Source organism: Eutrigla gurnardus (assembly GCF_963514095.1).
Source record: "Eutrigla gurnardus genome assembly, chromosome: 2".
Classification (NCBI taxonomy): domain Eukaryota; kingdom Metazoa; phylum Chordata; class Actinopteri; order Perciformes; family Triglidae; genus Eutrigla; species Eutrigla gurnardus.
Genome location: NC_139916.1, coordinates 18,634,601 through 18,662,368, shown reverse-complemented (window position 1 = coordinate 18,662,368; position 27,768 = coordinate 18,634,601). Strand labels below are relative to the sequence as shown.

Sequence of the window (27,768 nt, the reverse complement as noted above, 5' to 3'; positions counted from 1 at the left end):
GCTAGACGTCGCTCAACCCACCAGAGGCACACAGTATTGGCAAAATGCTGCACAAACCAACACCACAGGAGACGTATGTTTATGCAGAGCTGTCTTTTGTCCACAGTCATGTATCTGCCTTAGAGGTCAGTTTGCGCGTGGGAAAGTGTGGCGTTAAAGGAGAGTCATGATGACCTTCACATATGATATGAGTTGATGAATCCCATCAAGAGCAAAGGCTTGTTTGTGAGTTTAGACTAGAATTAGGTCACAACCACATTGTTGCATAGCTCACTGTCTCGTGGCTGCAATGTTGAGCGGTGATTTAAATAACACTGGCGTCGGGCTGTTACCTCACACCATGGCTACATGAATGCTTTCATGTATAGTGTACCTGCACAGTAATGCAGTTCACCAAACGTTTCAACAAACTTTGTCAGTTTAATATAACTTGATTCGACTTTTCTCCCTCTGAGTGAGGCAAACCTGGAAGAGCATCAATGATTACTTTAAATGTCACGGGAAGTCTTAATATGGCATATTGTGGTGTATATGGGAGTAATACACGGACCACTCAACACAAATTTTGCCTGAACGGTATCTGAAGGATATCTTTATTTTTATCGAGCACAAAGACATCCATTATATATAATATAATAATATTGTGTTTTTAAGAATATAGAGTTGTTGATTCAATTGGGTTTTTAGAGTCGGTAGATTGTTATGTGGTTGCATTATGGTTAACAGAATACTTCACACTTAAAATATACCATATATATCAATTACTTGCCACGCTACCTTGAATGCTTCAAGCAATTCAAGGTACAAGGGTCAGTAATTGATGTACATGACATAGCTGAACATAAAATATAATGTTTATGTAATATACATGCAGAATGGCTATAATTTAGCATATAACATACAAAATGTAAAGGCACAATACTAACAATATAGTAAAATATTATTGTTTCATGGTGATGTTTCTCAAATGAAATAAGTACTTTTTCAATTGTAATTATAATTCTGGTGATTAAGGTCAAAGTGTTGAAAATTGATTGTTACAATGTGCCATAAGCCAAAAATCGGTACTATCTGAATATGTCAACATGCTCTTTATTATTCTGTATACAACAATGTGTTGTGTTACGGCGCCCTGCTCTACTGCCCTCCGATTATTACAGACACTGGTTGTATCTGATTACAAGCCATGCTTTAGTGATGAAGGTCTACTCCACAATGAAGTGGTGACATCAAAGCTATTAATACTGTTGGGATGTAGAATGGTTTCTCAAGAAGAGAGGTGCGGTGAGGATGTGGGACCCGGGCGTCCTCGCGGCCCAGTGGCTCCTCTCCGTCACACTGCTTGCCTGGCTGCTGTTCTGGCTCAGAAAGAAAAGTGGAGGTATGAGCACATCGTGGATTTGACTGTTTGTGTCTTTGTTTGTGTGTGATGGGTCATGTCAGTCTGTGCACCTATTTGAATGTGAACGTAATAGAGGCCTGTAGTTCATGAATTGCATTCCACAAGCTTATGGAAACATCCCGTCTTCTTTTGGTAAATATACATATTTAATACATATTTAACTGGTCGTGAATACACAGGCAGGACATGTTTCTGACATGTTCAGTTGTAGGGATGACTGTGCAGTTTCACAGTAATGGCGAAACAAGAGGGGAGGGGTTCCCGTGTGTTTTATAGATAGCCGCACGGTGTCTGCATCCAGACATTTTGTATCTATTTAAAGACAACTCCAGTAAACTGACAGCGAGAGACACACTTCTCACTCTCACTGATGTCGCATTGATTATTCCTTCTTTTTTTTGTAGGTGTGTAGTACTCATTTCCTATCTGAGCCATAATTCCAGGACAGGAATAATTTAATGTGGCTGCTTGTCGAAGAGGAGTCAATTCAAAAGTAAATGACAATTGTGTCCTGAATTGAATTCCCTCTCATATAGAAATGACCTACAGACACATTCAAATGTTCATGTGAATTATTGGCTTTGTGAGTAGGAACCATCTATTTATAATGCCCAGAGGTCTTGTTTGTGTGCAACCAATTTCATCTTCTAGCAAGAAATACAACATTAATCTTTATTGACCTGGACATATGCGATGCGCTGAATTCAGAGGAGACTTTTTGTTTCTTTGTTTTAATAAATGGAGATGTGTAAAATATGTGTATGTACTTATCTGGTCCCCATTCCCCAGTAACAAGCCTATCAGCTGCAACTCATAGCAAAAGACATGCTAAGGCCAGTGGGACTAAACTAACCTGCCTTTTCATCATATTGGACTTATTGTCATCACAAATGTGTGACATGAGAGAAAGGGCTGAGGAATCATTCTTAAGCATGCTGTCTTTTGTAGAAAAGGTCTATCATGTGAGTGAGTGGCTGCCTTGCACTCTGGTGCGCCTTAAGAAGAAGTTTTCTATAGCACCTCCACTTGAGTCTGGAGGCTGGTGTTTCATGTGTTACCATTCTCCCTCCTCAGTTGGTACTGACCTCTCAGCATCTGAATGTGACAGCAAGACGACCTTGAGCTCTCATCCTCCGGGAGATGCTGGTAAGCAGCCGCTAAGACAGTTAAAGAACTATCCCTGTCATTCTGATTACTTAGGCCTAAAGACTTAAACCTAATTGTCAGACCTTCAATGTCACTGTCATTTAATTAATGCTGTGACAGCAGATTGTAAATTATAGTATGATAGATACAACACTGAATCACAAGGGATGTTAATGGAACTTTTTGACGCCAATCACCAAACACCTACTTTAAAAAATGAAACAATTAAGAACTAAACTAGAACTAAATTAAGTGCCGGTGAAAAAACAAAGAATACACAATTTGTAGTCCCTGAATGGAGCTGCAATCAAGGTGACAAGTATTCAACATCCATCCATCCATCCATCCATTTTCTTCCGCTTTATCCGGGACCGGGTCGCGGGGGCAGCTGCCTGAGCAGGGACGCCCAGACTTCCCTCTCCCCGGACACTTCCCCCAGCTCCTCCGGGAGGACCCCAAGGCGTTCCCAGGCCAGCCGGGTGACATAGTCACTCCAGCGTGTCCTGGGTCTTCCTCGGGGTCTCCTCCCGGTGGGGCATGCCTGGAACACCTCCCGAGGGAGGCGTCCAGGGGGCATCCGGTACAGATGCCCGAGCCACCTCAACTGGCTCCTCTCGATGTGGAGGAGCAGCGCCTCTACTCCGAGCTCCTCCCGTGTGACGGAGCTCCTCACCCTATCTCTAAGGGAGCGCCCCGCCACCCTGCGGAGGAAGCTCATTTCGGCCGCTTGTATCCGGGATCTTATTCTTTCGGTCATGACCCAAAGTTCATGACCATAGGTGAGGGTAGGAACGTAGATTGACCGGTAAATTGAGAGCTTCGCCTTTCGGCTCAGCTCTCTCTTTACCACGACGGACCGATACAACGACCGCATTACTGCAGCCGCTGCACCGATCCGCCTGTCAATCTCACGTTCCATCCTTCCCTCACTCGTGAACAAGACCCCAAGATACTTAAACTCCTCCACTTGAGGCAGGAACTCCCCCCCGACCTGGAGGGAGCAAGCCACCTTTTTCCGGTCGAGAACCATGGCCTCAGATTTGGAGGTGCTAATCCTCATCCCGGCTGCTTCACACTCGGCTGCAAACCGCCCCAGGGCATGCTGGAGGTCCTGGCTCGAAGGAGCCAACAGGACCACATCGTCTGCAAAAAGCAGGGATGAAATCCAGTGGCTCCCGAACCAGATCCCCTCCGGCCCACGGCTGCGCCTAGAAATCCTGTCCATAAAAATAATGAACAGGACCGGTGACAAAGGGCAGCCCTGCCGGAGTCCAACATGCACCTGAAACAGGTCTGACTTACTGCCGGCAATGCGAACCAAGCTCCTGCTCCGGTCATACAGGGACCGAACAGCCCTTAGCAGAGGGCCCCCGACCCCGTACTCCCGAAGTACCTCCCACAGAATGCCACGAGGAACACGGTCGAATGCCTTCTCCAAGTCCACAAAACACATGTGGACTGGTTGGGCAAACTCCCATGAACCCTCGAGCACCCTGCAGAGGGTATAGAGCTGGTCCAGTGTTCCACGGCCAGGACGAAAACCGCATTGTTCCTCCTGAATCTGAGGTTCGACTATCGGCCGAATTTTCCTCTCCAGTACCCTGGAATAGACTTTCCCGGGGAGGCTGAGAAGTGTGATCCCCCGATAGTTGGAACACACCCTCCGGTCCCCCTTTTTGAATAGAGGGACCACCACCCCGGTCTGCCAGTCCAGAGGCACTGTCCCCGACTGCCACGCGATGTTGCAGAGACGTGTCAGCCACGACAGCCCCACAACATCCAGAGACTTGAGGTACTCAGGGTGGATCTCATCCACCCCCGGTGCCTTGCCACCGGGGAGCTTCTTTACTACCTCGGTGACTTCAGCCCGGGTAATGGGTGGATGAACCTCCGAGTCTCCAGCCTCTGCTTCCTCAATGGAAGACGTGTCAGTGGGGTTGAGGAGATCCTCGAAGTATTCCTTCCACCGCCCGACGATATCCCCAGTCGAAGTCAGCAGCTCCCCACCTCCACCGTAAACAGTGTTGGTGGAGGGCTGCTTCCCCTTCCTGAGGCGCCGGATGGTTTGCCAGAATTTCCTCGAGGCCGACCGATAGTCCTCCTCCATGGCCTCCCCGAACTCTTCCCAGACCCGAACCTTTGCTTCAGCGACTACCCGCGCTGCAGCACGCTTGGCCTGCCGGTACCCGTCAGCTGCCTCGGGAGTCCCCCGAGCCAACCAGGTTCGGTAGGACTCCTTCTTCAGCTTGACAGCATCCCTTACTTCCGGTGTCCACCACCGGGTTCGGGGATTGCCACCACGACAGGCACCGTAGTATTCAAGTATTCAACAACTTAATCTAAAAGGTCCAACAGCTACTTATTTCCAAAGATTGCATAATGAAGACAACAAATACTTTCAAACAAATCTAAGACATCATTTCTATGGCACTTTATATCTATCAGGGTACATATTTTTTAATAAATAAAAATATATAATATAGCAAAGTTGAATGTCCCTTCAGTTTAATGTAGTGAGTCAGTCTTACACCAAATCAAGGGACCCATCAGATTGACCACAGAGGTCACTCTGTGATCATTGGTGGATTGCATTCACAAATCCAAGAAGCATAGACTGTCTCCATGCTGACATTAATAATCCTCTGCCGTTTCATACGGGAAGAATATGTTCAGAAAATAAAATTATCATTGCGAACAAAATTACAATCCAAAGAAGTATCCCAGATAAAAGTAAGCAAAATATGCAAATACACGTTTTTAACATCATACATGTGAAAAAATTGACCAATAGTGGTCTCTGTGGTAACACAATCTGTGGAGTCACAGAATTTGATAAAACAAAAATGATTTAACGGATGTTGCAAAGGTCATAGAAAACCTGCTACCGAAAATGTAAAGCATATAAATGAACAGGGACTGATTAAAACAGCAAAACAATACCGCTGTTGGGACCAAAAGGCATGGGTTTTTTTTCAAAACATGTCCAAAATGACATCATATCTGACGATAAGACATTTTTTTTGACCAAGTAGAAGCTTTAAATTGTAACATTTCAACAAAATTACTTTTACTTATAAAATTACCAATTTTCTCATTTAAAATTTAGCAAAAAAACTAAAATGTTTGGGGGGGAAAAAGCCTAATGCTGCCTCTGATTCAAAGTTCAACAAGAAAATTTGAAAAAATGACAAATGGGGTGGGAGTTGAGGAGGGGGGTTGCATACTTTTAATAGGCACTGTGTACTTGTGCCCATCTAAATGCGTTTGTGAAACTATGTGTGTCTTGATGTCTGGCTGCCAAGAGGATAGTTAAGCTGAGCACTTTTGCAACTGGTATTACTTTACCTTCACCGTCAGGCTGAGAGGTTCCTTGTACTCCACACTGTACAGCAGGGACTCTTACACTCAAGGCCTCTCTTCCTCAGCCAGCTCCAGCTCCAGGACCATGGCAGAAACGGCTTCCATCGACCCTTCCAAGATGGGAGTGGGTCGGGCGATCGCCGTGCTGACCTCCGGAGGCGACGCCCAGGGTAAGAGAAGGGTTTTTTCAGGGTGGCATGAAATGTGGAGTGTCAATGCAAAGCATGTCTGCTGTGTGTTTGCCTCAACAGGCAGGTGAGATTAACTAGTGTGTGAAGTCACTACTTCACCAATCAACAACAGGTTTTCATCACAAAGAAGTATTTGAGCCCTAAAGTGATCATCCATCCATCCATCCATTGTCTACCGCTTATCCTGTATTCAGGGTCACGGGTAAAGTGATCAGAAACCTAGAAATATAGAATTTTGATTCCTCCTAATATGATTGCTTGTCTTTGACAAGCATTGCTGCTATGGCTCTGGTCTAATCAAGTCTAGCCCGTTTTAATGATCATGATGGCAGCTATCTGTTATATAAAATGTGACAACTCATATTGTTTTGTTATCACTAGTAATACTTTAGTGAGTCATGGAACTACCTTATGGAAAAGGGCAGCATGAATCCTTTACCGAAAGCTGCTATGACCACAGAGTGAGACAGCCTCTCCCCTGACCTTTAACTTGATGAGGAATATCGCCACTGTGACCTTTGGGAAGTGTGTCGGTGACCCCCACACAAGTCTGGGGTTTAAGTGTGTGAGACAGAGATCTTTTCTCTGTTTTTTCTGCCGATCGGAACTTTATAAGGCTTTGGTGTGTGTCTAAATGCAAAACTGCATAACGTGTTAACCCTGTTTTTAGTCACCATGATATCCTCAAGTATCCAGGTGTCTTGCTCTGATCCTTCTTCCTCTCTCTAACACTGTATGGGTGCTAATTTTAGAGGCATGACCTCCTTGCCATGCGTCTGTAAAGTGGTGAGTTGAATTGAGACGGCCGTCTTTTGCTCCGTTTCTCTCCTCTCCTCCTTGACACTGTAAGTGGAGATGATCTTGGCACCCTTGAAGCGAATCTATCCACATCGTGTCCTTTAAGCGACCCCCTGAATGTTGAAAGTCACCCACTTGCCTTTCCTGCAATACAAGCTTTTCACTATCACTGACTATTTAACTGCTGTCCACAGTGTCCAATAAAATTGTAGTATTATTTTTTAAAGGTTTTCTTTTCACCACCGTTTTCCCATAATTCCATTCAGTCATTCTTTCCTCCTGAGTTTAAATGAAATCACAAGGTCCTCATATAATAATATGGGCTAATGTGCACGCTGTGCTTACAGGTATGAATGCAGCTGTGAGGGCCACAGTCCGAGTGGGAATTTACACTGGAGCCAAGGTGTATTTTGTCCATGAGGTAAATACTGCTTTTGAAAGGTTTTTATTGTTCAATGAATAATTTGATCTGTCAAAACAAATACAAATGATAATGGCCAAAACCTCCACCATCAAGTTCCCTATGTGTCAGGTTCTATTTTCAGTTTGCATGTACTATCATGACTATCCAACAATCCAAAACCACAAAAGTTGCAGTTAACAATCATATAAACAGAAAAAAAGAACATTACCTAAAAGTTTGAATGTTTGCATGTAGCGTGAGAAATTACATATTATTAATAGAATAAAAGATTTACTCTGATCTACATATTGTTATCAGCACTATTCCATTGTCCAACACACTGTCAACTGTATAAATAATCAGCAAATCCCAACATAATTAACCCAAAACTCGTTGGACTGAAATGCACGTGGCAGAGTGAATCCTTTAGCCTGAAGCTTCTTCCCTGCAATGACCCCTTTTCACAGTCTTCTTTTTGTTGACAGGGTTACCAGGGTCTGGTGGATGGAGGAGACAATATCCGTCTTGCTACTTGGGAGAGTGTGTCAATGATGCTTCAGCTGGTGAGAACAAGCCAAGGATGGGAAAGCATATTTGTGTGCATGCTCCTCATCTCCACACTGATGTTTAACTTGTGATCAGTTAGTGGGGTATGTGTAACTCTAGTAACTCCTTAGCCTTTACAGTGCAGCTCTGTAGGTCAAACGGTCACTTAGCCTAAATGCCAAGGTTCATTAAATAGCATTAGATTTAATGGACCTTAGACATGACACGCGTAGGTTTCCGATTACCTAACCCCTGCTCCTAATCTGTCTCTGTCTAATTATTGTTTGAAACCCTTCCACCTTTCATAATGTCAGGGTGGGACTGTGATTGGAAGCGCCCGCTGTCAGGATTTCCGCACCAAAGAGGGACGCACCAAGGCCGCCTGTAACCTGGTGAAGCTGGGAATCACCAACCTGTGTGTGATTGGTGGTGACGGCAGTCTGACGGGTGCCAATCAGTTCAGAAAAGAGTGGAGTGAACTGCTGGTAGACCTGGTCAAAACTGGTGAGAGTCCAAAAACCACTCTAAGGGACCGTTCGTTATTTATTTTAAGACCCACCGGAGAGATTTTCAGGCCTCTGATCACTTTATGCATAACCCCCCCCCCCCCCCCCCCCCCGGCGATATATTTACTTTAACATGACCTGCAATCGACAACTCAGACTAACCCCCCCCCCTCCATTTTCCTCCGGTGGTCCATTCCATAAATACTGAACGGTCCCTAAGCAACAAGAATAAATGTCTACTTGCACATATGTGTGCCTTTAGTTAGCCATGTTGGTAATTTAGGCCCCAGCCACTGAGATTCAACAGTAGTATCTGATAGCGTTGTCACCTGTGGTCTCAGGTAAGATCACGTCAGCTGAGGCCAAGGGTTCCTCCCATCTCAATATCGTTGGTATGGTGGGCTCCATCGACAACGACTTCTGTGGCACCGACATGACCATCGGCACAGACTCGGCCCTGCATCGCATCATCGAGATAGTGGATGCCATCACCACCACGGCACAGAGGTATGGACGTCACCATTTATGCATTTATTTAACGGGCAGACCTGCCATATGTCATTTGACGTGCTTTGTGTTTGTTCTGCAGTCACCAGAGAACCTTCATCCTGGAGGTTATGGGCAGACACTGTGGGTGAGTACGGCCTGTGTGTGGGCATGGGGGTTTATGGGGGTTTACAAGTGATGCAGCTCACGTGCTCTCAATGACAATGCTATCATGGTGACGTTTTGCTGGTTAAGTTGTTAGCATGCTTAACAGCTGTACCACAGGGAACAGCTGAGGCTATGACAGAAGTCAAATTTATGATATGAAGCATCATCATCTTAGCTTCACAGTTTTAGAAAAGACTCTTGAACCGTAGCACATGACTCTTTACCTACAGCTACCTGGCTTTGGTGACAGCTCTGGCCTGCGGTGCTGACTGGGTGTTCATCCCAGAGATGCCACCAGAGGATGGATGGGAGGATCATCTGTGCAGGAGATTGACAGACGTAAATGTCTTGTGCTGCATCATCATCAATGACTAATTCTAATCTAGTTATTTAAAAGTCTGCTTGCTGATCTTAAAGATTTTTCTCTTTCTCTCTCAGCAAAGAAGTCGCGGCTCCCGTTTGAATATTATCATTGTTGCAGAGGGAGCGATGAACCGCAGTGGTACAGCTATCACATGTGACACCATCAAAGAGGTCTGTAATGGCAGATCACCAAATATACCAGCACACACACAGTGTCTTCATATGGGAATTAAAATCACAATCCCTCTGTGCAGCTGATTACAAAGAAGCTAGGCTTTGACACCCGCACCACCATCTTGGGCCACGTGCAGAGAGGAGGAACGCCTTCTGCCTTTGATAGAATCCTGGTAATACAAACACTGTCTCATCTATAAACTGGTCAAATATGCGTACATGTGTACATGCTCTAACTGTCTGCTGTTCAATCTTGATGATTCAGGCCAGCAGGATGGGGGTGGAGGCTGTGATGGCGCTGCTGGAGGCGACACCAGACACTCCCGCGTGTGTGGTCAGCTTGTCTGGAAACATGGCCGTCAGGCTACCTCTCATGGAGTGCGTCCAAGTGGTGAGTCAAATCTGTTTAATATCTAAATTAAATCACCTTTCTTTGGTTTGTGCAAAACATTTCTGATCCCCCCTCCCCCCCTCCCAGATCTGATTCAATTCTGAGTTTCCCTTGTGTTTTTGAACTTCTGTCCCATCAGACTAAAGATGTCACTATAGCCATGGGCGAAGGGAGGTTTGACGATGCCGTGAAGCTCAGGGGAAAGTGAGGCATGCGCCTCTCTGCATTATCTTTTAAAAATTCACAAGAGAGGTGTTGCTTTTTAAATGTCTGTACATTTCTGCACGCTAGGAGTTTTGAGAACAACTGGAACACTTACAAAATGCTGGCTCACGTGCGACCCCCAGACACAAAGGTCAGGAACCAAGTTGAACCATCTTTAGTGTGCATCCACCGTCTCTTAGTCGATAAGTCTCAGTGGAAAATGCATTTATCCTGACAAATGTCTCTGTGAATGTGCGCGTGCCAGAGTAATATCAACATTGCCATATTGAATGTGGGAGCTCCGTGTGCTGGAATGAACGCCACAGTCCGTTCGACTGTCAGGACCGGGCTCCTTCAGGGCCACCAGATGTTGGCCGTGCACGACGGCTTCGATGGCTTGGCCCACGGAATGGTAAAATTACACAAAATTAAACAAAAACAATAAAGCTTTTACTTTCAGAGCGTGATAGAGCATGCACTCTGTCCCTGCACAGATTGAGCCTATCGGTTGGTCTGGGGTAGCAGGATGGACTGGAAAGGGGGGCTCCCTGCTGGGCACGAAGAGGTGAGATATTTTTGACAAACCAATCCTGTCCATTGGGATAACAGTGCATGTTTCACTGTTATTAAAAGTGCTTTTACCTTAACATTTGGCAACAATTCTGTGTTTTTTCCCCCTTTTGAAAGGTCCCTGCCGAGTGAATTCATGGAGGAGATCAGTCTGAACATCGCTAAATTTAACATTCATGCTTTAGTCATTATCGGAGGCTTTGAGGTGAGTATTGGGAATACAGTTGATGCACTAACACTATAACTCAGCATGTAAATTACATTTGACTTCCTTTTGACTTCCTTCCTGTCTTCGCTAGGCATTTGTTGGGGGTCTGGAGTTGGTGCAGGCGAGAGAGAAGTATGAGGAACTTTGTCTTCCCATTGTGGTTATTCCTGCAACCGTCTCCAACAATGTTCCTGGATCTGACTTCAGTGTTGGCACTGACACCGCACTTAACACTATAACCATGGTAAACAAAAAAAGAAAAGGAAAGATTATAGAGCTCAAACACCAGACAAATCAAAAACTGAATCATAATCATTATATTCCTCCTTCTCTCTTTCTCTTTGTCAGACATGCGACAGGATCAAACAATCTGCTGCCGGCACCAAGAGAAGAGTCTTCATTGTTGAGACAATGGGAGGATACTGTGGCTACCTGGCAACCATGGCTGGATTGGCATCTGGAGCTGATGCCGCTTATATTTACGAAGAGAAGTTCAACATTCATGACTTAGAGGTCTGTCCTTTTGAGTATACAAAAGAGAGGCTAAGTGATGACATGCTTCAGTGGTCTGAAAAATTATTCGTTTCTAGATAAATGTGGAACATCTGGTGGAGAAGATGAAGACCACAGTGAAGAGAGGACTGATTCTGAGGTTTGTGGGTATTCATGTCATTTCTGTTCCTTTCTAGAATCTAATTTACACTCTACACCCTCACTGTGGCTCCATATCTCACCCAATATTCTTCTTTTGTTTCAGAAATGAGAATAGTAATGTCAACTACACCACTGATTTCATCTTCAACCTGTACACCGAGGAGGGCAAGGGTGTGTTTGACTGCAGGAAGAATGTCCTCGGACACATGCAGCAGGTGAGACGGCAAGATGCACATCTTCTGTTTGGAGTACGCAAACATATATTTGCCAGATTTGATAAACATGGGGAAATCTATCTTCTGTTATTAGGGTGGAACACCCAGTCCCTTCGACAGGAACTTTGGCACCAAGATGGGCATCAAGTCTGTGTTATGGCTGACTGACAAGCTGAAGGATTGCTACAGACACGGTGAGGACATGTTGCATACAATCGTGGTGTAAGAAACCCCTTCCTCCCTGTGCTAATTGTACTTTGTTTAATCCCAAACCTCTAGGTCGTATTTTTGCCAACACCCCGGATTCAGCCTGTGTGCTGGGCATGAAGAGGAGAGCCTTGGTCTTCCAGCCTCTGGCAGAACTTAAAGATCAAACTGACTTTAAGTAAGACTTTGATGCTATTCGGTCAATCTATTTCCTTGTCATTTGTGCTCTTTGGCTTTGTTTGTGAGTAAGTGGAACAGCAACAGGGTTAAGTCTTGCACACGAGTTTATAGCGAGGAAGAGGACTCCAATGTCACTATGGTTGTGCTACATGAGCATATAGGCAGTTGATTAAAGCTTAGTTGGCTTTGGAGTCGTTCTGCCCCCTAGTGGTCAGAAATCACTTATTACAGCTTTAATTGAATGTCTTGCAAACATTATTTGGCTGCCTAGTGTTTTGAGAGCGGTGTTGCGTTCCTCTTTGTACTAACAAATGTTGTACTCCACAGACACCGTATTCCAAAGGTACAGTGGTGGCTAAAACTGAGGCCCATCCTGAAAATCCTGGCCAAGTACAACATCGATCTGGACACAAGTGAAAAGGCTGCAATGGAACACGTCATCAAGAAGAGAGGCGTAGTTCCTCAGTAATCTTTGGATGTCTGACCATCTTCTTTTAAAAGCACTTTGTAAACTCTGCCTCTGATAAGTGTAATAGAAATAAAGATGATGATTATATTGCAGAGCCACACACCTCATTTTGCTGTCTTCATTCACAGAAGCTCTTTATCCATTGCAGCTATTGTGGTTTTGGTCTGTCTTTTGATCACGGGGTCTGTCTTGTGCTTCCCAGCCCCTCTATTTTTTTAACTTAATTGAATTAAATACTGCTATTCAGTCATTTCCAATTCAAGCTTCAATTAATCAGAATAAATATAATAATAATACAAAAAACAGTAGGTACATTTTGATGTGATTATGACTACCGGTAATACGTATTAAAATTAAGTGTAAGAGGGAGAATATCATTTATAATTAAAAATATAATAAATATAATAATTATTAATGTCTCCAAACCTCCATGTACCACCACTTTGTTACAAATTCAAATCCGTTTCAATCCATCTAAAAAAGACCAAATACAAGAAATGAAAAAATTATTGTATTTGAATTGGTTTACTGTTATTTCCGGGAGATTTTTAGTGTAGCCCGCTGGAGCCAATACAAATGCAGACAGATGCTTAAAACGTGTTTTTATTTCATGGACAACTCATTGATTTGACAGTTCATTGTCAAACTAATTACGCTTCTTGATTTTACGTGCGAGTGTGCGTGTATCAGCAGTTTGAGCATGATTATAAAACTACAATACCCATAAATCCTTGTATTTCCGGGTGAAAGCGGATGTGCTGTCGGATTGGTTAGCAATCGTCTTTCAAATACAATGCGCGCGGCTACAGTTTCCGTGAGTGTTTAGCAGCAACATTACCGCTGCTTGGTTGTGTTATTATGGACAACACGTCTGGTTTGTGTCCGCTGTGAACACAAGTGTATCCACAAGTGTCTTCTCTTTAAAGTAAGTCACCCTTTGTTCTCTGGAGTAAGCTAGCAAACGTTGGTTGAACAGTGTCATGTTGTGGCTGACGTTGACGCAGACGTTAGCTTAAGCTAGGCTCCGCGTTTTATTGACGTTTGGATTTAAACGCACTAACAATGTGTTTTCCACAGCTGCCGACATGAAGTGCTTGAAAGTGGACGAATACATCAAGCGGACCTCCTCCGTGAAAGACACGGAGCTTTTACTTCAAGAGCTCGAGGTTAGCATAGTCGTGATTTAAATGGTTCCAAACCACTTATTTATAGTTACGTCACACGTCATTATTTCACTTGTCCAGGATAACTTCTTCAAAGCACTGGCTTAATCCATAAAAACCTTCAAAATGATCAATATGCTGTGTTAAAATTAGGCAGGTTTTCATATATACACAACACATTACAGTCATCTATAAATCATTTTTTTTAATATTTATGTTTTGCAGAATTATGTGAAGAGTCGATCAGGCCTTCAGGGTCGGACACTGTGTGACAGGGTCATCAGAGCCTGTAACCATCAACTTGGAGTTGGATCACCTACATTGGACCATGTCAGTCAGTTGGTCCGGCTGGTAGAGCTTTCCCTTCAGGGCTATGATATTTCTGCAGCACTTGTTGCTCAGAGCAGTCCACTGTACATGGAAAAGATAATTTTCCATATTGTCAAGAAGCTAAGCTCCCTAGAAGCTCACAGTCTATGTAGCCATGTAGCTGGGTTGCTTTACATCAGGCTTTTCCCAGCCCAACAGGTATGTGTCAATATTTTTTTTAGTTTATTTACATTGGCTGTATATGCCACATTGCATTGCATGATTGCCTTTTCAGTGTCGGCATTAACAAGGTGACCACTGTTGTATGGTCTCTAGGCAGAGGACTACTGCGTTCTTGTACGGAGCTGCTTCTCGGTGCTTTGGAACGGACTATCTACGACCAAAGACGGGGAAATCCTGAATCCCCGTGACAAACTCCACTGCCAGATGCGAGCTCTGAGCTTCCTGATGTTGTTGGACACAGAAAGTGCAACCCCCTCTTTCTCCAAAGCCCCCATATACGCAGAGGTTGCCATCACTGCATTTGAGAGTAGCTGTGAAGCTCTGACCACGGACGATGCTTCTTTTCTTCTCCAGGAAATGCACACATTGTTCAACAGCTGTTGGACTGGCGTTCAAGGCTGTGAGGAGGACGTGTCCAAGCAGTCTACTAAGACATCAAGTCTATATACGCTTTCTGAAATAGTGATTATTATAGTGAAGGTGCTTTGTAAGTTTGGCCACTACGGTCTGGTCTCCACCTTTCTGAATGACACTGAGAGAAAGGTAAGAGACTGTGACTGTCGGTGTACAGCTGCAGTGCTTGCCAGATGGGCAGTAAAGATTCACTCTACAATGAAAGCTGGCGGGGAGTGTGCCCAAGCTTTGATAGAGTGTGCCAGAGCCTTGAGGTCTCTTTCAGCTGACCTGGGGGACAGAGAAGCTCATGCAGTCCTGGAAGGTTGTGGAATAGTGGTGTGGGCTGTTGAAAGTGGTTACAGCAAGGGATTAAGTGGACCTGGGCTCCTGGCTTGGTTTTCTTTTAGTGAGGAGCATCAAGACCTGATGGTAAAGATGCTAAAGAAGGTGAGTGTAATTACTGGCCTTATTCAGTTTTTTTGTGTGTGCGCTAATCGGGGAACAGTCTGTGAAATTAGAGCACTGTTGGGTCCATTTAAAAAGGAATATGAAAGCCACTTTTATTTTCTTGAGAATTCAAACAGATTTCTCACCTGCTTGCTTTATTAACAGGATTCGACATGCCAGCCTGAGGGCAGCAAGCTGCAACAGGCCCTTTGCTTCAGTATTTACCAAGGCTTCGTATATGCTTATGAGAGCATGCTTACATCACAGGTGAGGCTGCTTCTATAGTAACCGAAAAATAAGAGTCACCAAGCTACACAATGTTGCCATTGTTCTAGGTTTTAGTACTGATTGTGATTTGTTGTTCTCAGCTGGAGAACAGTGACACACTGAACAGAGTGCTGCTGTACTGCCAAGCCACAGCTGGACAGATGATGACTGAGCTGCATAAACTGACAAGTGAAAACCTTCTCATCAAAGCAGGTGATTATTGCACCTAGATCCTTAGTGTTCCCGGGTCTCTTGAGCGGTTCTGAAATGCTTACGTAAATGAGAATATGTAGACACTTAATATGTAATTGTTCTGGCATTTTGCTCATTTTAATATTACATTATGTCTGTGATATTTTCAGTGATTGCTTTGAGCAACTTGGCATGTGGATTTTTCAACCGGCGTCTCTATGACCAAGCCTTCACACTTGTTGAGATCCTCTGTAGGGATCTCTGTAAGAATTGCCCCGTCTCACTCTCTGCCGATAGGGTAAGCTCTCCAAGCGTGTTTTGTTTTATCAAACTAATTTCGGATCATTTAATTATACATTTTTTATACTAATCTGTATTATTAACATGGCTTTTGACTACCTAGTTGAGCCGGCCATTCATGCTGGCTGTACAGACGTCTCGGCGGTCTGGACTGCTTGAGCGAGCCCTGGACTGGGTGATCCTGTGGCTGAAGGCTCTGGGGGACAAGATCACCACTCATATGACTGAACCAGTCACTCTGTGGGTTAAAACGAAGACGGACGCTGCCCGTAACTCTGAGGAGGACATCCGTCTCAGGTATAGACAAATTCTAGTGAAGGGTTGTTTTTATTTTCTGACAACATTAAGATCTCTGAGAATGTATTTCATGGACTATAAATGGAAAAGAAAACATGTCTCATTCTGAAACAGGACATTACGTGATGGTTTTGGACCTGACTGCCCAGATGAGCAAGTAATGCTCTGCCTTCTGGAGGAAGAGTTGCGTGCCTATAAGGAGGTGACGGGAGACACGGCCCAGGAGCGTTACAACACACTCTGTGATCTGTTGGACATCTGCCATGAGGACAGCGCCCACACTCATCTGCGTGCTGTCTACCTCTGTGAAATGGCCCAAGTTGTCTGTTACCAGGACTTCAGTGAACAGACTGACTGGTAAGAACCTTTTTATTTGAATAATTTTAATCAGTGGGGCTCTTTGATCAATAAAAATACACCCTTTTTTATGTGGGTTCAAATTGTGTGCTATGGGCAAACAGTTGAAATTGCTAATCTGAAGCCCCGCTGGGTTGACATGGGCGGAAGCATACTCTGTCAGTGTTCATTATATTGATTTGTAACTTTACAGCACGGCAGTTGATTTTACGCATGAAGCTTTACGGCTACTTGAAGAAGAACCAGAGACTCCAGAGAACGCTGACAGACTGAAGGATGACAAGGCCAATACTTTACTTTGGCTCTACATCTGCACTCTTGAGAAGAATCTTCAGGAGGTGAGCTTTATTGTATCTGTCAGTATATCGTGTACTGTTTTAATTTTTTGGTTGTTGTTGTTGTTGTTGTTTTTTGTGAAACTGAAATGAGTAACAGTATGATGGTATTCATGTTTTTTTTTTCAACTGTAAGAAGTTATATTGGACTGTCTGACTGTTCATCATTTATTATCTGGATTTAAGTCTTAGTTTAGTACACTGACCCTTTGTCTTGTGATTAATTAATGGTGCCTGTGTGTTTTTGGACAGACCATTGAACGGGACAAAAAGATGCGGGAGTTGCGTGAGCAGACACAGTGTGTGGCTAATCCCATAGAAACCAATGATTTTGATTATGAAGACAAGCAAAAGACACAAGACAGCCTCCTCGTCTATGAAGGCCTGCATTTTAACTTGGCTGCAGAGAACAGTAAGAACCATTATTCATCTTTTAGACACCTGTATGATGATGGTTAAACTTCAACGATGACATGTTGTCCACCAAGTGCTATTGGTGGGTCCAAGTAACTTGCTGTCGTGAGATTAACAGACATTTTTTTTTTAAATTCCTTTTAGAGTTGTGCAAGCCTTTAGAAAGAGCACTCGATGAGTGGTCTGCTCTTCTGCAGAGTCAAGTCCTGCCTTCCGTCAGAAACCCCAAACAGACCTGTAGCTCCATTGCTGTGACTGCAGCTCTCTTTAAACTCAAAGGAAAGGTAATGACACAGAATGTGGTCAACGTCATTCTTTAGGGTGGTTTTTGAAGAGATTGCAGTTCGGGGTAACTAGTCTTCACATCATTGGTGATTAAATCATTAGTATTTATCAATTCTCTTTCTCTTATGTAGCCTCTAAAGGCTTTGGAAGCTTACCAACTTGCGATTGGACTTTCACGTCAACTTGCTGATGCACACGGATGTGCCAGCTCCCTCTGTCAATCAGCCAGCCTCCTCCTGGATGTGGGCACCCCTGAACTGGCTTTGGTAATGCACTTTTATAATCTGTATCTGTAGCAAACGTACACGATCTCATAACATTATCTAACTTTGATTATTGTGCTGTTTTTCAGGCCCAGCTAGAGCAAGCAGAAAAGTGTCTTCCTTCTGATATGACTGCTGACGGACCTTCTTCTCTGGCTATGCTGACCGTTCTGTTGAAAGCTCAGTACTGCTACACCACTGGGCAGGTAGGTGACTATCTACTAACTGTATTTTGTGCGTTATTTATTTATTTTTGGCTGGAATAGGTGATCCTATCAAATTGCCCCTTTCCTGTTTGACCATATGTCAGGTGGATCGTGGAGTATCTTATCTGTGTGAGGTGCTTAAGGAAGTGAACAAGCCGAGGCAGTCAAAGAGCTGGTACCTGCTTCGTGCTCGGATGCTCCAGACCTGCAGCTCCTACCTGAGTTTGGACACAGCTGCGCTGCCCCAAGCCCAGCGAGGCCGTATCACACAGAATGGTTCGATTAAAGCATTTGTTGCACTGAATATAACCAGATGGATTTCCGTTTTGATGTTGCATTATGAGAATGTAGAGTTTTGCATCTTCAACTAAGCAACCTATGATTGTGTTTCAGGTGTAAATAGTCCGGACACTTCCCTGTATGACAGTTTGAAGCTTCTCTGCAGTCTGCTGGTCACTTTAGTGGGGAAGGGCCTGTATGGGTCTAACAGCAGCAGCAGCTCAGACATGCACTTCATCGACCAAGGTACTTTTCTCCCACACATGAACTTACAATGAATAGATTCCGACACCTTATTGATGTCTCTTTTAATGCTGACTGCCATGTTGATTCTCTCACTCTCGCCCTTGATCTATGAGCAGGAGATAACTTGGTGCTGAAGTGGCAGCTGCTCTCAGAGCTGTTAAACTGCTCTATGAAGGTTGTGGCTGTGAGGAGCAGCTGCGGGGCCGTCAATGATGCCAGGCTCCAATGTCTAGAAGCTCTCAAACTGGCCATCAAGCTGCAAGCACTCAGCCGGTGTGTAAATATGCATGGTAGTGGATTAAAATGTAACTAGTGAAGCAGGGATTTTACTACAATCTATACAGTATAGTTTTCTTGCGTATTAATTAAAAAACGGTTGAGTTATAGTTCACCTATACAGCCCACTGCAATCCAATACAACAGTCAGTTGCCAGTTATAAGAAGCTTATTAGATACAATTTTTAGATGTGCTGATTCAACTAATAGGATATACTTTGTAGAAGTGTTCCTCACTGCTTTATATTTAAAGGTGCAAGGCTGTTAAATTTGCAGTGTTGGATTGTACATGTGCACCTTATTAAAACCGATATAATAACCATATTCATTTGTTCCTTTAGTACACGCTGAATAATGCTGTTCATATAATAGACCTTGAACACCGCACAGTATAGATATGCTGTACAATAGATACAGCTAATGTGGTCACATTACAAACTTTTGTAAACTTTTATGCAATTCACGGTTTTCTTTGCTATTGGTTTTGCCATTGTTTTAGATGTGCTGAGCTGCTGGTGATGAAAGCTGAGTTGGAGCTGATGCAGGGGGAGAGAGAGGAAACTCGAATTGATTTAGATAAAGTCAGAAACATTCTGGAACTCTGTACAGGTCTGTACAAAGCTCCACCAGTGAAATAAGGCTGGACATCTATTCAATACTAATTTTTTTTATTTTCAGTAAAATTGTTTCATCATTTAATCACACTGAGTTATTAGTTTTAAAAAATTGTGATTTAATTTCAAGTAACTTGTAACTTAAAAGAACACTTAAAATTATTTAAAAAATATTGCCATTTCTGTTTTATGTCTGGACTATTGTCTAATGTAATAGAGTACCATGTCCCTTGCCTTTATCTACTAAATGTACTTATTTCTTTTCCTCAGATTTTTCTGATCAGGTGCAAAAGGCAGAAGTGAAAATCAAACCTAGGAAAGGCCGACCGGCGCAGAAATGTCATACACCCCTTCCTGCCCCAGAGGATGATCTTAAGGACATCCTGAGCACTAGGTGGATTGGCAAAGAACCTGTGGTGAGAGATCTGTCCAGCTCCCCGCCCCTCAAAGCCCAGCCTCGCCGCTGGCTCTCCTCCCTGGCACATGAGTCTGACTGCCACTGCCCCTGCTGCTCTGAGCCCAGTCTGGGCCGTGCCACTGCGCGCTGGGCCACCACACAGGCTGATCTGGTGCTCCAACTGGATCCCAATGAAGCCAAAGTCAGTTTGAAACTTCAATCAGCAACATTAGCTCGCTGTAAGAGTATTGTTGCCAAACTTGGTGCTAAATTGGATAAACTCTTTCCTCCCTGTGGCCCTACCAAGAGCTCGTCTAATCCTGCATTGATGCAGGACATAGTGGGCCGCGTGTACCTTCGCATGGCCCTGTCTGGTCTGGAACCAAAGCTTAACAAGGTCTGTGGTATATGGAAAGTATTGGAAGCTGGCTTGGCATTTGTTGATTCCACACCCTCTCCTGTCCTAAGACCTGTTAGAGCAGGCCTAATGGCAACCAAAGCCATTGTGTCATTGGTTGCCTTGGCTGAGAAAAAGGGTTGCACCCCAGAGGAGCTCTTCTCAAATGCTTGGACTTGGAATGCACCAAAAGACGATGAAAAGCTGAAATCAGAAGAAAGATTGGTGCCTCCCTCATCCTCACTTAAGAATCCTAAAGAGTCCAAAGACCTAGATATTACTAGCAAAACGAAGGAGGCCAAGAAGGTCAAGGTTGTCAAGCCAAGGATTCAGGTGACAAGCTCCTCAGCCAAAGGAAAGAAACTAGTTCCCATGACACCAGTGATGGTGAAGCCAGAGAGATCCGTTAGGGACCTTGGCTCTTTTGACTTTAACACAGTGGTACCTACTTTGGCCTGTACTCCTGTTCAAAAGATGAAAGCCCCTCCCTCGGTGCAAAAAGCACCAAGGATCGCCCCTAAGCTACAGTTTCATGTGTATGAAGAGCTGTCGCCAGTTCAAGACAAAGCCCAACCGGTGCCTGCAGCCCCCAGACGCACAAAGAAATCCAAGTACATGGTATGCATCCAATCGCAGTAGAGGTTTTATTGTTGCAAAGAATAAATAGCTTTTTGTGTGTTAATTAAAAGAAAAATCTTCTAATATTTCAATACAGATGGAGTTTAGCGATGAGAGTGACACAGAAGACAACACCCAGGCGGAGGCCAAAGAAAAAACAACGGATGTCCCCAAAAAGCGATGCACCACAAGGAGAGCTGCACAGAACTGTAAAACAGCCCCAGATCCACCTGAAGAGAAGGTCCGACCCAAGAGGCCAACCAGGGGTACGAAGACCACAGCGATGCCTCGGACCAGTTCTGATGATGACGAGACTTTGTCAGTTCGTCCGTCAACAAGAAGAGGAAGATCCAGAAGGGAGCTATCCAGGACAGATGTAGATTCAGCGGAGGAGCCAGACAAGATGAGGACCATTGATGAGGAAACACAACAAGTTCTGGACATAAGCATTGAGCAGCTCAGGACATCAGACTATGAGACTGAAGACAATCCTGCTTCAGGTAAAATATACACACTTACCCGGCATTTGCACAAAATGATCTTTTTTTTCTTTTTTCTTTTTTTTTTGAATACATGAACATGATGATGAAATATGTTTTTATCCCTTTCCTAACTCTCTCTAGACATACATTTTGAGGTTTTACGGAGGGACATGTGTTGTGATTTTGAGAGAGACGACTTGTCTGAACTGAGGAGCAGAGGTCAGCTGACCCACCAGGCCCACCTCTCCCATTCATACGGCAGACCAGGTGAGGCTTTACACTACTACAGTTACATTATGACGCTTCATCTTTATGTCCTGTCGTTGGAGTTCAACTCACAATCTGATAATGATCTACAACATTTGTATGTATATGAGAAAAGTGAAACAGCAGTAATTAATCATAAACTTTATTTTCAGCGTGGTGACATAAAAATGCACCTTTTAATATAATAATACATGCTTTGATGCCTAAACTGTTAACCAAATAAAGATGTAAACAGCCTGAAACTCTTGGTGGTAAGTCTTTAACCTTCTTGGCTCATAATCACCATGTGTTTGTAATTTTTCTTATCTTTTCTCAGACAATCTTTCCCTGGAAGATGTTGAGTCATTGCTCCGCTCAGCATGGCTGGACCTCCACCACTTCCCCTCCCCCACTATCTACACCATCCTCTCTGGTCTTCTGGCCTTGACCAGCGGACAGCAGCATCCCATGACTACAGCAATGCTGCATGCCCACTCCTTGGGCATCACGAGTCGTCATCACACAATCAGGCATTTAGCCAGTTGTCTCAAGTAAGCATATGTCTTCAATGTATAGTGTCAAGTCGTGTTTTCCACCTCACCAACACGAGTATTTTTGATTCACATTGCTTTGACTTGTCATTCAAACAGAAAGCTGAGAAAGGCGTCCAATGAGCTAGCAGACAAGATGGATGCTCTGAGTCTAGACGAACCCACTACAAACGAGTCCAAGAACTCTACTGAACAGAGATTGTTGCAGTTGTCGGACATCTTCGCTTTCCCAACTGCTGACTCCTCTACTTTCCCCGAGAGCCACTGTCAAGAGTTTTTCCAACAAATTCAACAGCTTCCACCTGGTAAGATATTAATCTCTATATGTTTGATTCTGTCCAAATGGTGTTTTCCCATGTAAATAATGCATTATGAGAGGTTAAAGTAAACCTTTAGAAAGAAACTGGTGATTCAGTGGATTTTACTCTCAGAAAGTTTAGATTGTTAGTTGGTCAAACTCCCAGTACGTCGTACCTTTTGCTACTTGGTGGGGCCTAGCTCAGTGAGTGTGCAGTTTTTTTTGTTTTTTTTTGTCTCGTCCATGACCTGATTTAGTTCAGATTACTGGATGCCTCTGCTTGCGAGCTAAGCAAAAGGAGAATGTGAACTGCATTATGTGACCTATCCTTTCTCTGTGTTGTACAGGGGTGACGGTGTGTGTGATGTCTGTGCTTGGAGTAAAACCTGGGGAGATGGGTGACAGCATCATACTGACACGTCTTGAGAAGGGATGTTCCCCTGTCACTGTTCATACCCCCACCTATAAACAACAGGTGAGGATGGTAATTATGGTAGAACAGAATCATAGCCATTTTTTTTTTGTGTGTGTGTGGTTCTTCATTAACATCCCTGATTACTACTTTGCCGTTTGTGTCTTTGTTTTGCAGCACTCCATCAGTTGGCTAGTTCAGGAGATAGATGCTGTTCAGGTGGAGCAGAAGCTCGTGAGCTCCGTGTCTGAGAAAGCCAAGTGGTGGGAGGGCCGCAGGGCGCTTGACTCTCGAGTTGGGGTAAGTGGAGAAGACTTGCGGTCCTGCTGCGGAGATTCAGGCGCCTCACAATGCCTGCATTATTCACGTAGTTTCACTTTAAGTTCACAGTTAAGTTACTTGACTCGGTCAGATATAAAGACCAAAAAACAATAGAATGGTTTTGTCTAAACAACTGCCTGTCTTTCTTTCAGGGACTGTTGAAGGCGATGGAGGCATTGCTTGGATGCTGGGGGAGTTTCCTTCTACCCCCGTCATCAGATCCTGAGCTCTCCAAGCAGGCCAAGAACCTTTGCAAGTCTCTGTCTGCAAAGGGAGTGACGGTTGGTGAGGAAATATTGAAGGTGTGTTTTGTTTTTGTTTTTTCAATGGACCTTTAGCCTAAACGTGTAACTTTGGTCTCTGCTGGGAAAGGAACAGCAAAGCAACAACTGCTAAAGGTTTTAACTTTTGTGTTTCAGGTTGTGCTGTCTGCCTCTCCAGTGCTCTCACAAGAAGACCTTAAGAGATTCAGCCTGGGAATCTCTCCAAAGTGGGACATGGAGTGTGACCAGCTTCTCCATTCAGCTGTGTCCCAACTCACAGACAGAGATGAGCACCGCGGTCATGTGGTTCTCATCCTGGACAAAGTAGGCTTGATAAGCTATTAAATACTGCATTTTCCTATAGGCTGATTTGTACAGAAGGGGACTTTTTCCGAAGGGAAATTTCTCATAAATGAATGTTTCAATATGTCCTTTGTGAGGTTGGATAATGCTAAAATGTTGAGGTACCGTCTTGGTTTTGTTTTTTTGCAGTACCTTCAGAAGCTGCCATGGGAAAGCACCTCCATCCTCAGGTGTCACTCTGTCAGCCGGATGCCTTCTCTGCACTCTATAATTGGACTGAGCATTCAGAAAGAGGTCAGAATTAACTTCATTGCTGTGCCAATATGGCCTGTGGTGCAAATGTAATTAACATTCTGACAGTTAAGTTCAGAGGTAGTTATGGATATTCTTTATTCTAGACTGACACTCGGTCCATTCTGAAGCAAGGTGTGGATACAAGACAGGTCTTTTATGTGGTGGACCCTGATGCCAATTTGAGAAACTCTCAAGGGCAATTCAAGGAATGGTTTAGCAGGTGAGACCAGCACTCACAGTGGAAACCATTGGATTCGTCTGTATGTCTTCCTGTCACTGGTCTGTTTTCTTCTTGTTTACTACATTACCATTCTCATTCAAGTAAACTGGACTGGGACGGTGTGTGTGGAGTTGCTCCTGACTCGGGTCAGCTGGAAGAAGCTGTTGCTACCAAGGATCTGTACATGTGAGTTTGTGATCTTACGTATCCTCACAGACAGAGAGCGGAAATAATGGTTAAAGTTCACGACGACACTGCAAGATAATGAAAGTAATTTTGTTCAAATCACTCAGATGTTTGTACCAGATGAAAGCTGAAACAATTAGTCGATCGAAAGCTTTTTCTTTTTTCTTAATTGTTTTATTTATACAAGTATGGCTTGTTATTAGGCTCATTGATGTGACATCCTGTTGAGAGATGTTCCAATACCATTTTATCTTCCCGATACCGATTCCGATACTCGTGCTGTGGGTATCGGCCGAGTACCAGTTTGTTTGTTTGTTTTTTTTTTAAAGAAAAAGATCATACTACGCCTGCATGACTATGATATGATTATCATTGTGGTAAGGCCTGGCTCAGGAATGAATACAGCAAATGGAAGCCATTTATTTTTTGATTTCTTTTTAAATAGAACAGTATAAACAGTAGTGCAACAGCAAAATAAAGTCCCACTCGGCAACATGTTGTTTGATCATATTCACTGAAGCTGACACTATGCTCCGATAGAACAACATAAATCATCCGGTTTTAGAAAAAAACGCGCCTCTACGTCCCCGTAGAGCCTGTTTGTTTTGCAAAGATCGACAGCATCATCCTGTACACTCAGCACGCAGGGCTGTGTTTGTGCACACACAGAGCCCCTCCCCCCTCGGGCTCGTTACAATATCACAGGCACACGCATTGATATATATTGAAATTGTTTGTAGTGTGATGGTGGAGGGAAGTAGCAACACTAGCAAGCTTCCAATTCCTTGGTTAAAACCGAAGCTTGGAGGTCCAAAACAACCAAGAAAAAGAAAACACCGGTGGAAAAGCAGGGAAAAAAGAGAGAATACGACTGTGCCCCTGATAAAACCAATTCAACATTGGACCCGCGTTTCAAAGGTGGCGTGATCTAAAGGATTTCAAGGCTTCAAGCTTGATGCAGAGGTTGCTACATTCCTTTACTTTATTCTGTATAATCCATCTCGTTGATAGACGCTGAAGTGACTGGTGCGTTCAGGGAAATCTGGTGACGGGCACAAAGTCGAGGGGAGGGTGGAAGTGGGGGAGGAGCGTGAGAGTTGTAAACATTCAAAATGTGACAGAGTGCCCTCGATCTGCCGGACTTGCCGACTGCAGCTTTAACTAAATAAATATAGGAATAATTATTTAAAAAAATGAAAGTACAGCCACAATATTGTAAAGCAAAAAGGCCAGACTTTGCTGCTGCAGTACGTCCTTCTTTTTCCCCCTTAGCTTTGGTAAATTTGTCGTGCTCTTTAGCGTGACACGTCTTCAAATGTTTGATTAGGTTGCTGGTGTTGAAATTTGCAACGCTCGTGCAAATTGAGTTTTTGCATATGTTGCATGTCGCCGTCTTACCGGTGGGAACATCCACTGTGAAGTACTGCCAAACCGCCGACATGATGAGAGAACATTAGCTCCTTTTAACAGGTGTCAGGTGATCAATTCTTCTTCGTCCCTCTAAAACAGCAGCTGCCGATGGCAGCACAGCACAACTGTTTTAAGAGCAGTGAAGATGAACTGTGTCAAAGCTAACGGAGCTAACCAGTCAATAAATTCCTCTCTTTTTAGTTACGTGGGTCACGGTGCAGGCGCACGGTTCTTCGATGGCCAGGCAGTCCTGAAACGGCAGATGAGAGCAGCTTCTCTCATCTTTGGTTGCAGTAGTGCCGCTCTAGCTGTGCGCGGTGATCAGGAAGGACAAGGCATTGTCCTCAACTACCTCATAGCAGGCTGGTGAGATATGTCTTTACTTGCAGTTGAATAAGGATCGGTTAATACTGTCCTATTAATACATTTCTTTTCTTTTTTCTCCTTAGCCCCCTTTTTTTGGGAAACCTATGGGATGTTACAGATAGGGATATTGATCGCTTCACCAAGGTCTTGTTGGAGTCCTGGTTATCTGCTGGGTCTGGAGCTTCCCTCCTGGATTATATGGGCCCATCACGTCAGATCACACATATGAAACACCTTGTAGGAGCTGCACCTGTGGTCTATGGCTTACCAATTCACCTGCAGTAGATGGGTTGGTAAACCAAAATTCTAAAAACAGGATGTACACAGTCTACGCAGTATCTAAATGTTATGGTTTCAGCACATAAGCTTGAGGACATGACTTTAACTTAATCTTTGGTTTTGCACATTTTGGCAAGATTAAAGTACTTTTCTTTTGTTTTAATCAATGCTTCAAATTTTAAACAAATGTTACTATAGTGTGACTGATTTTAGATATATATTTTAAATTTTTTTATGAAGTGTTTGAATGCAATGTGTTAATTGAAAATGTTTTTAATAAATGTGTTCTTGCAAACAGTCAGTGTCTGCATTGTGAAAATTATGCTGGAATTGGTCACATTTTCGCGAAGAGTTGGGGGAAACCTGAAAAACAGTATTTACAGTATTATCTTCTATGACCAAGAAATATGTTGTATGTGAGCAAGTTACTATCATTCAGAACTTTGGGGACAAATCAGTACATATAATTAGATCTAGTTCTTACAACACTAATTTATATTTCCTTGTGACACTGTCTTCTCATTGCAGTTAAAAGTTGTACTTATGATTCCTAATGGGGAATTCATTTTCTCATATTTTACTCTGTATATACTTCGCTCTAGAAGCATATAATCCAGAGTTTGTAAGTGTCAGCTGTAATTTTGAGGTTGTTTGAAGGCTATAGCACAAATGCTGAATAATATCAGGGCTAGCAACATTATACGGTCATTTAATGTTGAAACTTTCAGTTGAATGTACTTAATATCTGACAAAATTAAGAAAAAAAAAAACCCTGCCAAATGAAAATTAAAAATGATTGTCACTCCCGCATACAACTTATGTTATTGAAGTTTCATGTGAAATTTACTGTGGGTTGTCTGACCTGAACTTCAATTATATTGTGATTTTTGACTCATGAAATGATACCAGTTTGCAATGAGCCAGTGTTTTTGTAATGTGCCAAATTGACATTGAATGGGGATGACTGAATTTGCCTTTTTCAAGTTTAGGTAGAGGCTTGAAAATATGGATGACAATGACAGAGGCGTTTTGGGACATACCAAAAATGACTATTGAATTATTTGTCCCCTCTATTTTAATGAGGAATCAAAAACAACAATTGTGTATTGTATTACATTGTATTATGTCCACAAAAATGAGAACAGATATGTCAACTCTACACTTCAATATAATATCACCTTTACGCATGCAATGA

The 27,768-nt window shown here is 43.5% G+C and overlaps 2 protein-coding genes across 2 annotated transcripts; both read left to right on the top strand.

Annotated features, from left to right (window-relative positions):
• The first annotated feature begins 5,891 nt into the window (after positions 1–5,891).
• On the top strand, positions 5,892–12,737 carry pfkmb (phosphofructokinase, muscle b). The gene is made up of 22 exons (XM_084020669.1): positions 5,892–6,078; positions 7,245–7,318; positions 7,786–7,863; positions 8,161–8,350; positions 8,694–8,859; positions 8,942–8,986; positions 9,237–9,345; positions 9,445–9,540; positions 9,624–9,716; positions 9,809–9,934; positions 10,074–10,138; positions 10,226–10,289; positions 10,404–10,550; positions 10,633–10,703; positions 10,826–10,913; positions 11,008–11,160; positions 11,265–11,429; positions 11,507–11,568; positions 11,674–11,785; positions 11,880–11,979; positions 12,065–12,170; positions 12,500–12,737. The coding sequence occupies exons 1-22, from the start codon at positions 5,994–5,996 to the stop codon at positions 12,639–12,641; spliced, it is 2,337 nt and encodes a 778-aa protein (XP_083876795.1). The 5' UTR covers positions 5,892–5,993; the 3' UTR covers positions 12,642–12,737.
• A 691-nt stretch (positions 12,738–13,428) lies between these two features.
• Positions 13,429–26,870, top strand: espl1 (extra spindle pole bodies like 1, separase). Its single transcript, XM_084024404.1, has 32 exons — positions 13,429–13,566; positions 13,719–13,807; positions 14,030–14,332; positions 14,450–15,199; positions 15,365–15,466; positions 15,568–15,679; positions 15,829–15,956; positions 16,062–16,255; positions 16,370–16,612; positions 16,806–16,950; positions 17,200–17,359; positions 17,506–17,645; positions 17,778–17,912; positions 17,999–18,115; positions 18,220–18,391; positions 18,509–18,640; positions 18,757–18,913; positions 19,416–19,525; positions 19,801–20,942; positions 21,040–21,442; positions 21,566–21,691; positions 22,008–22,221; positions 22,321–22,526; positions 22,867–22,994; positions 23,109–23,231; positions 23,405–23,554; positions 23,672–23,839; positions 24,008–24,112; positions 24,217–24,332; positions 24,435–24,518; positions 26,130–26,294; positions 26,378–26,870. The coding sequence occupies exons 2-32, from the start codon at positions 13,727–13,729 to the stop codon at positions 26,577–26,579; spliced, it is 6,513 nt and encodes a 2,170-aa protein (XP_083880530.1). The 5' UTR covers positions 13,429–13,566; positions 13,719–13,726; the 3' UTR covers positions 26,580–26,870.
• Positions 26,871–27,768: the final 898 nt, after the last annotated feature.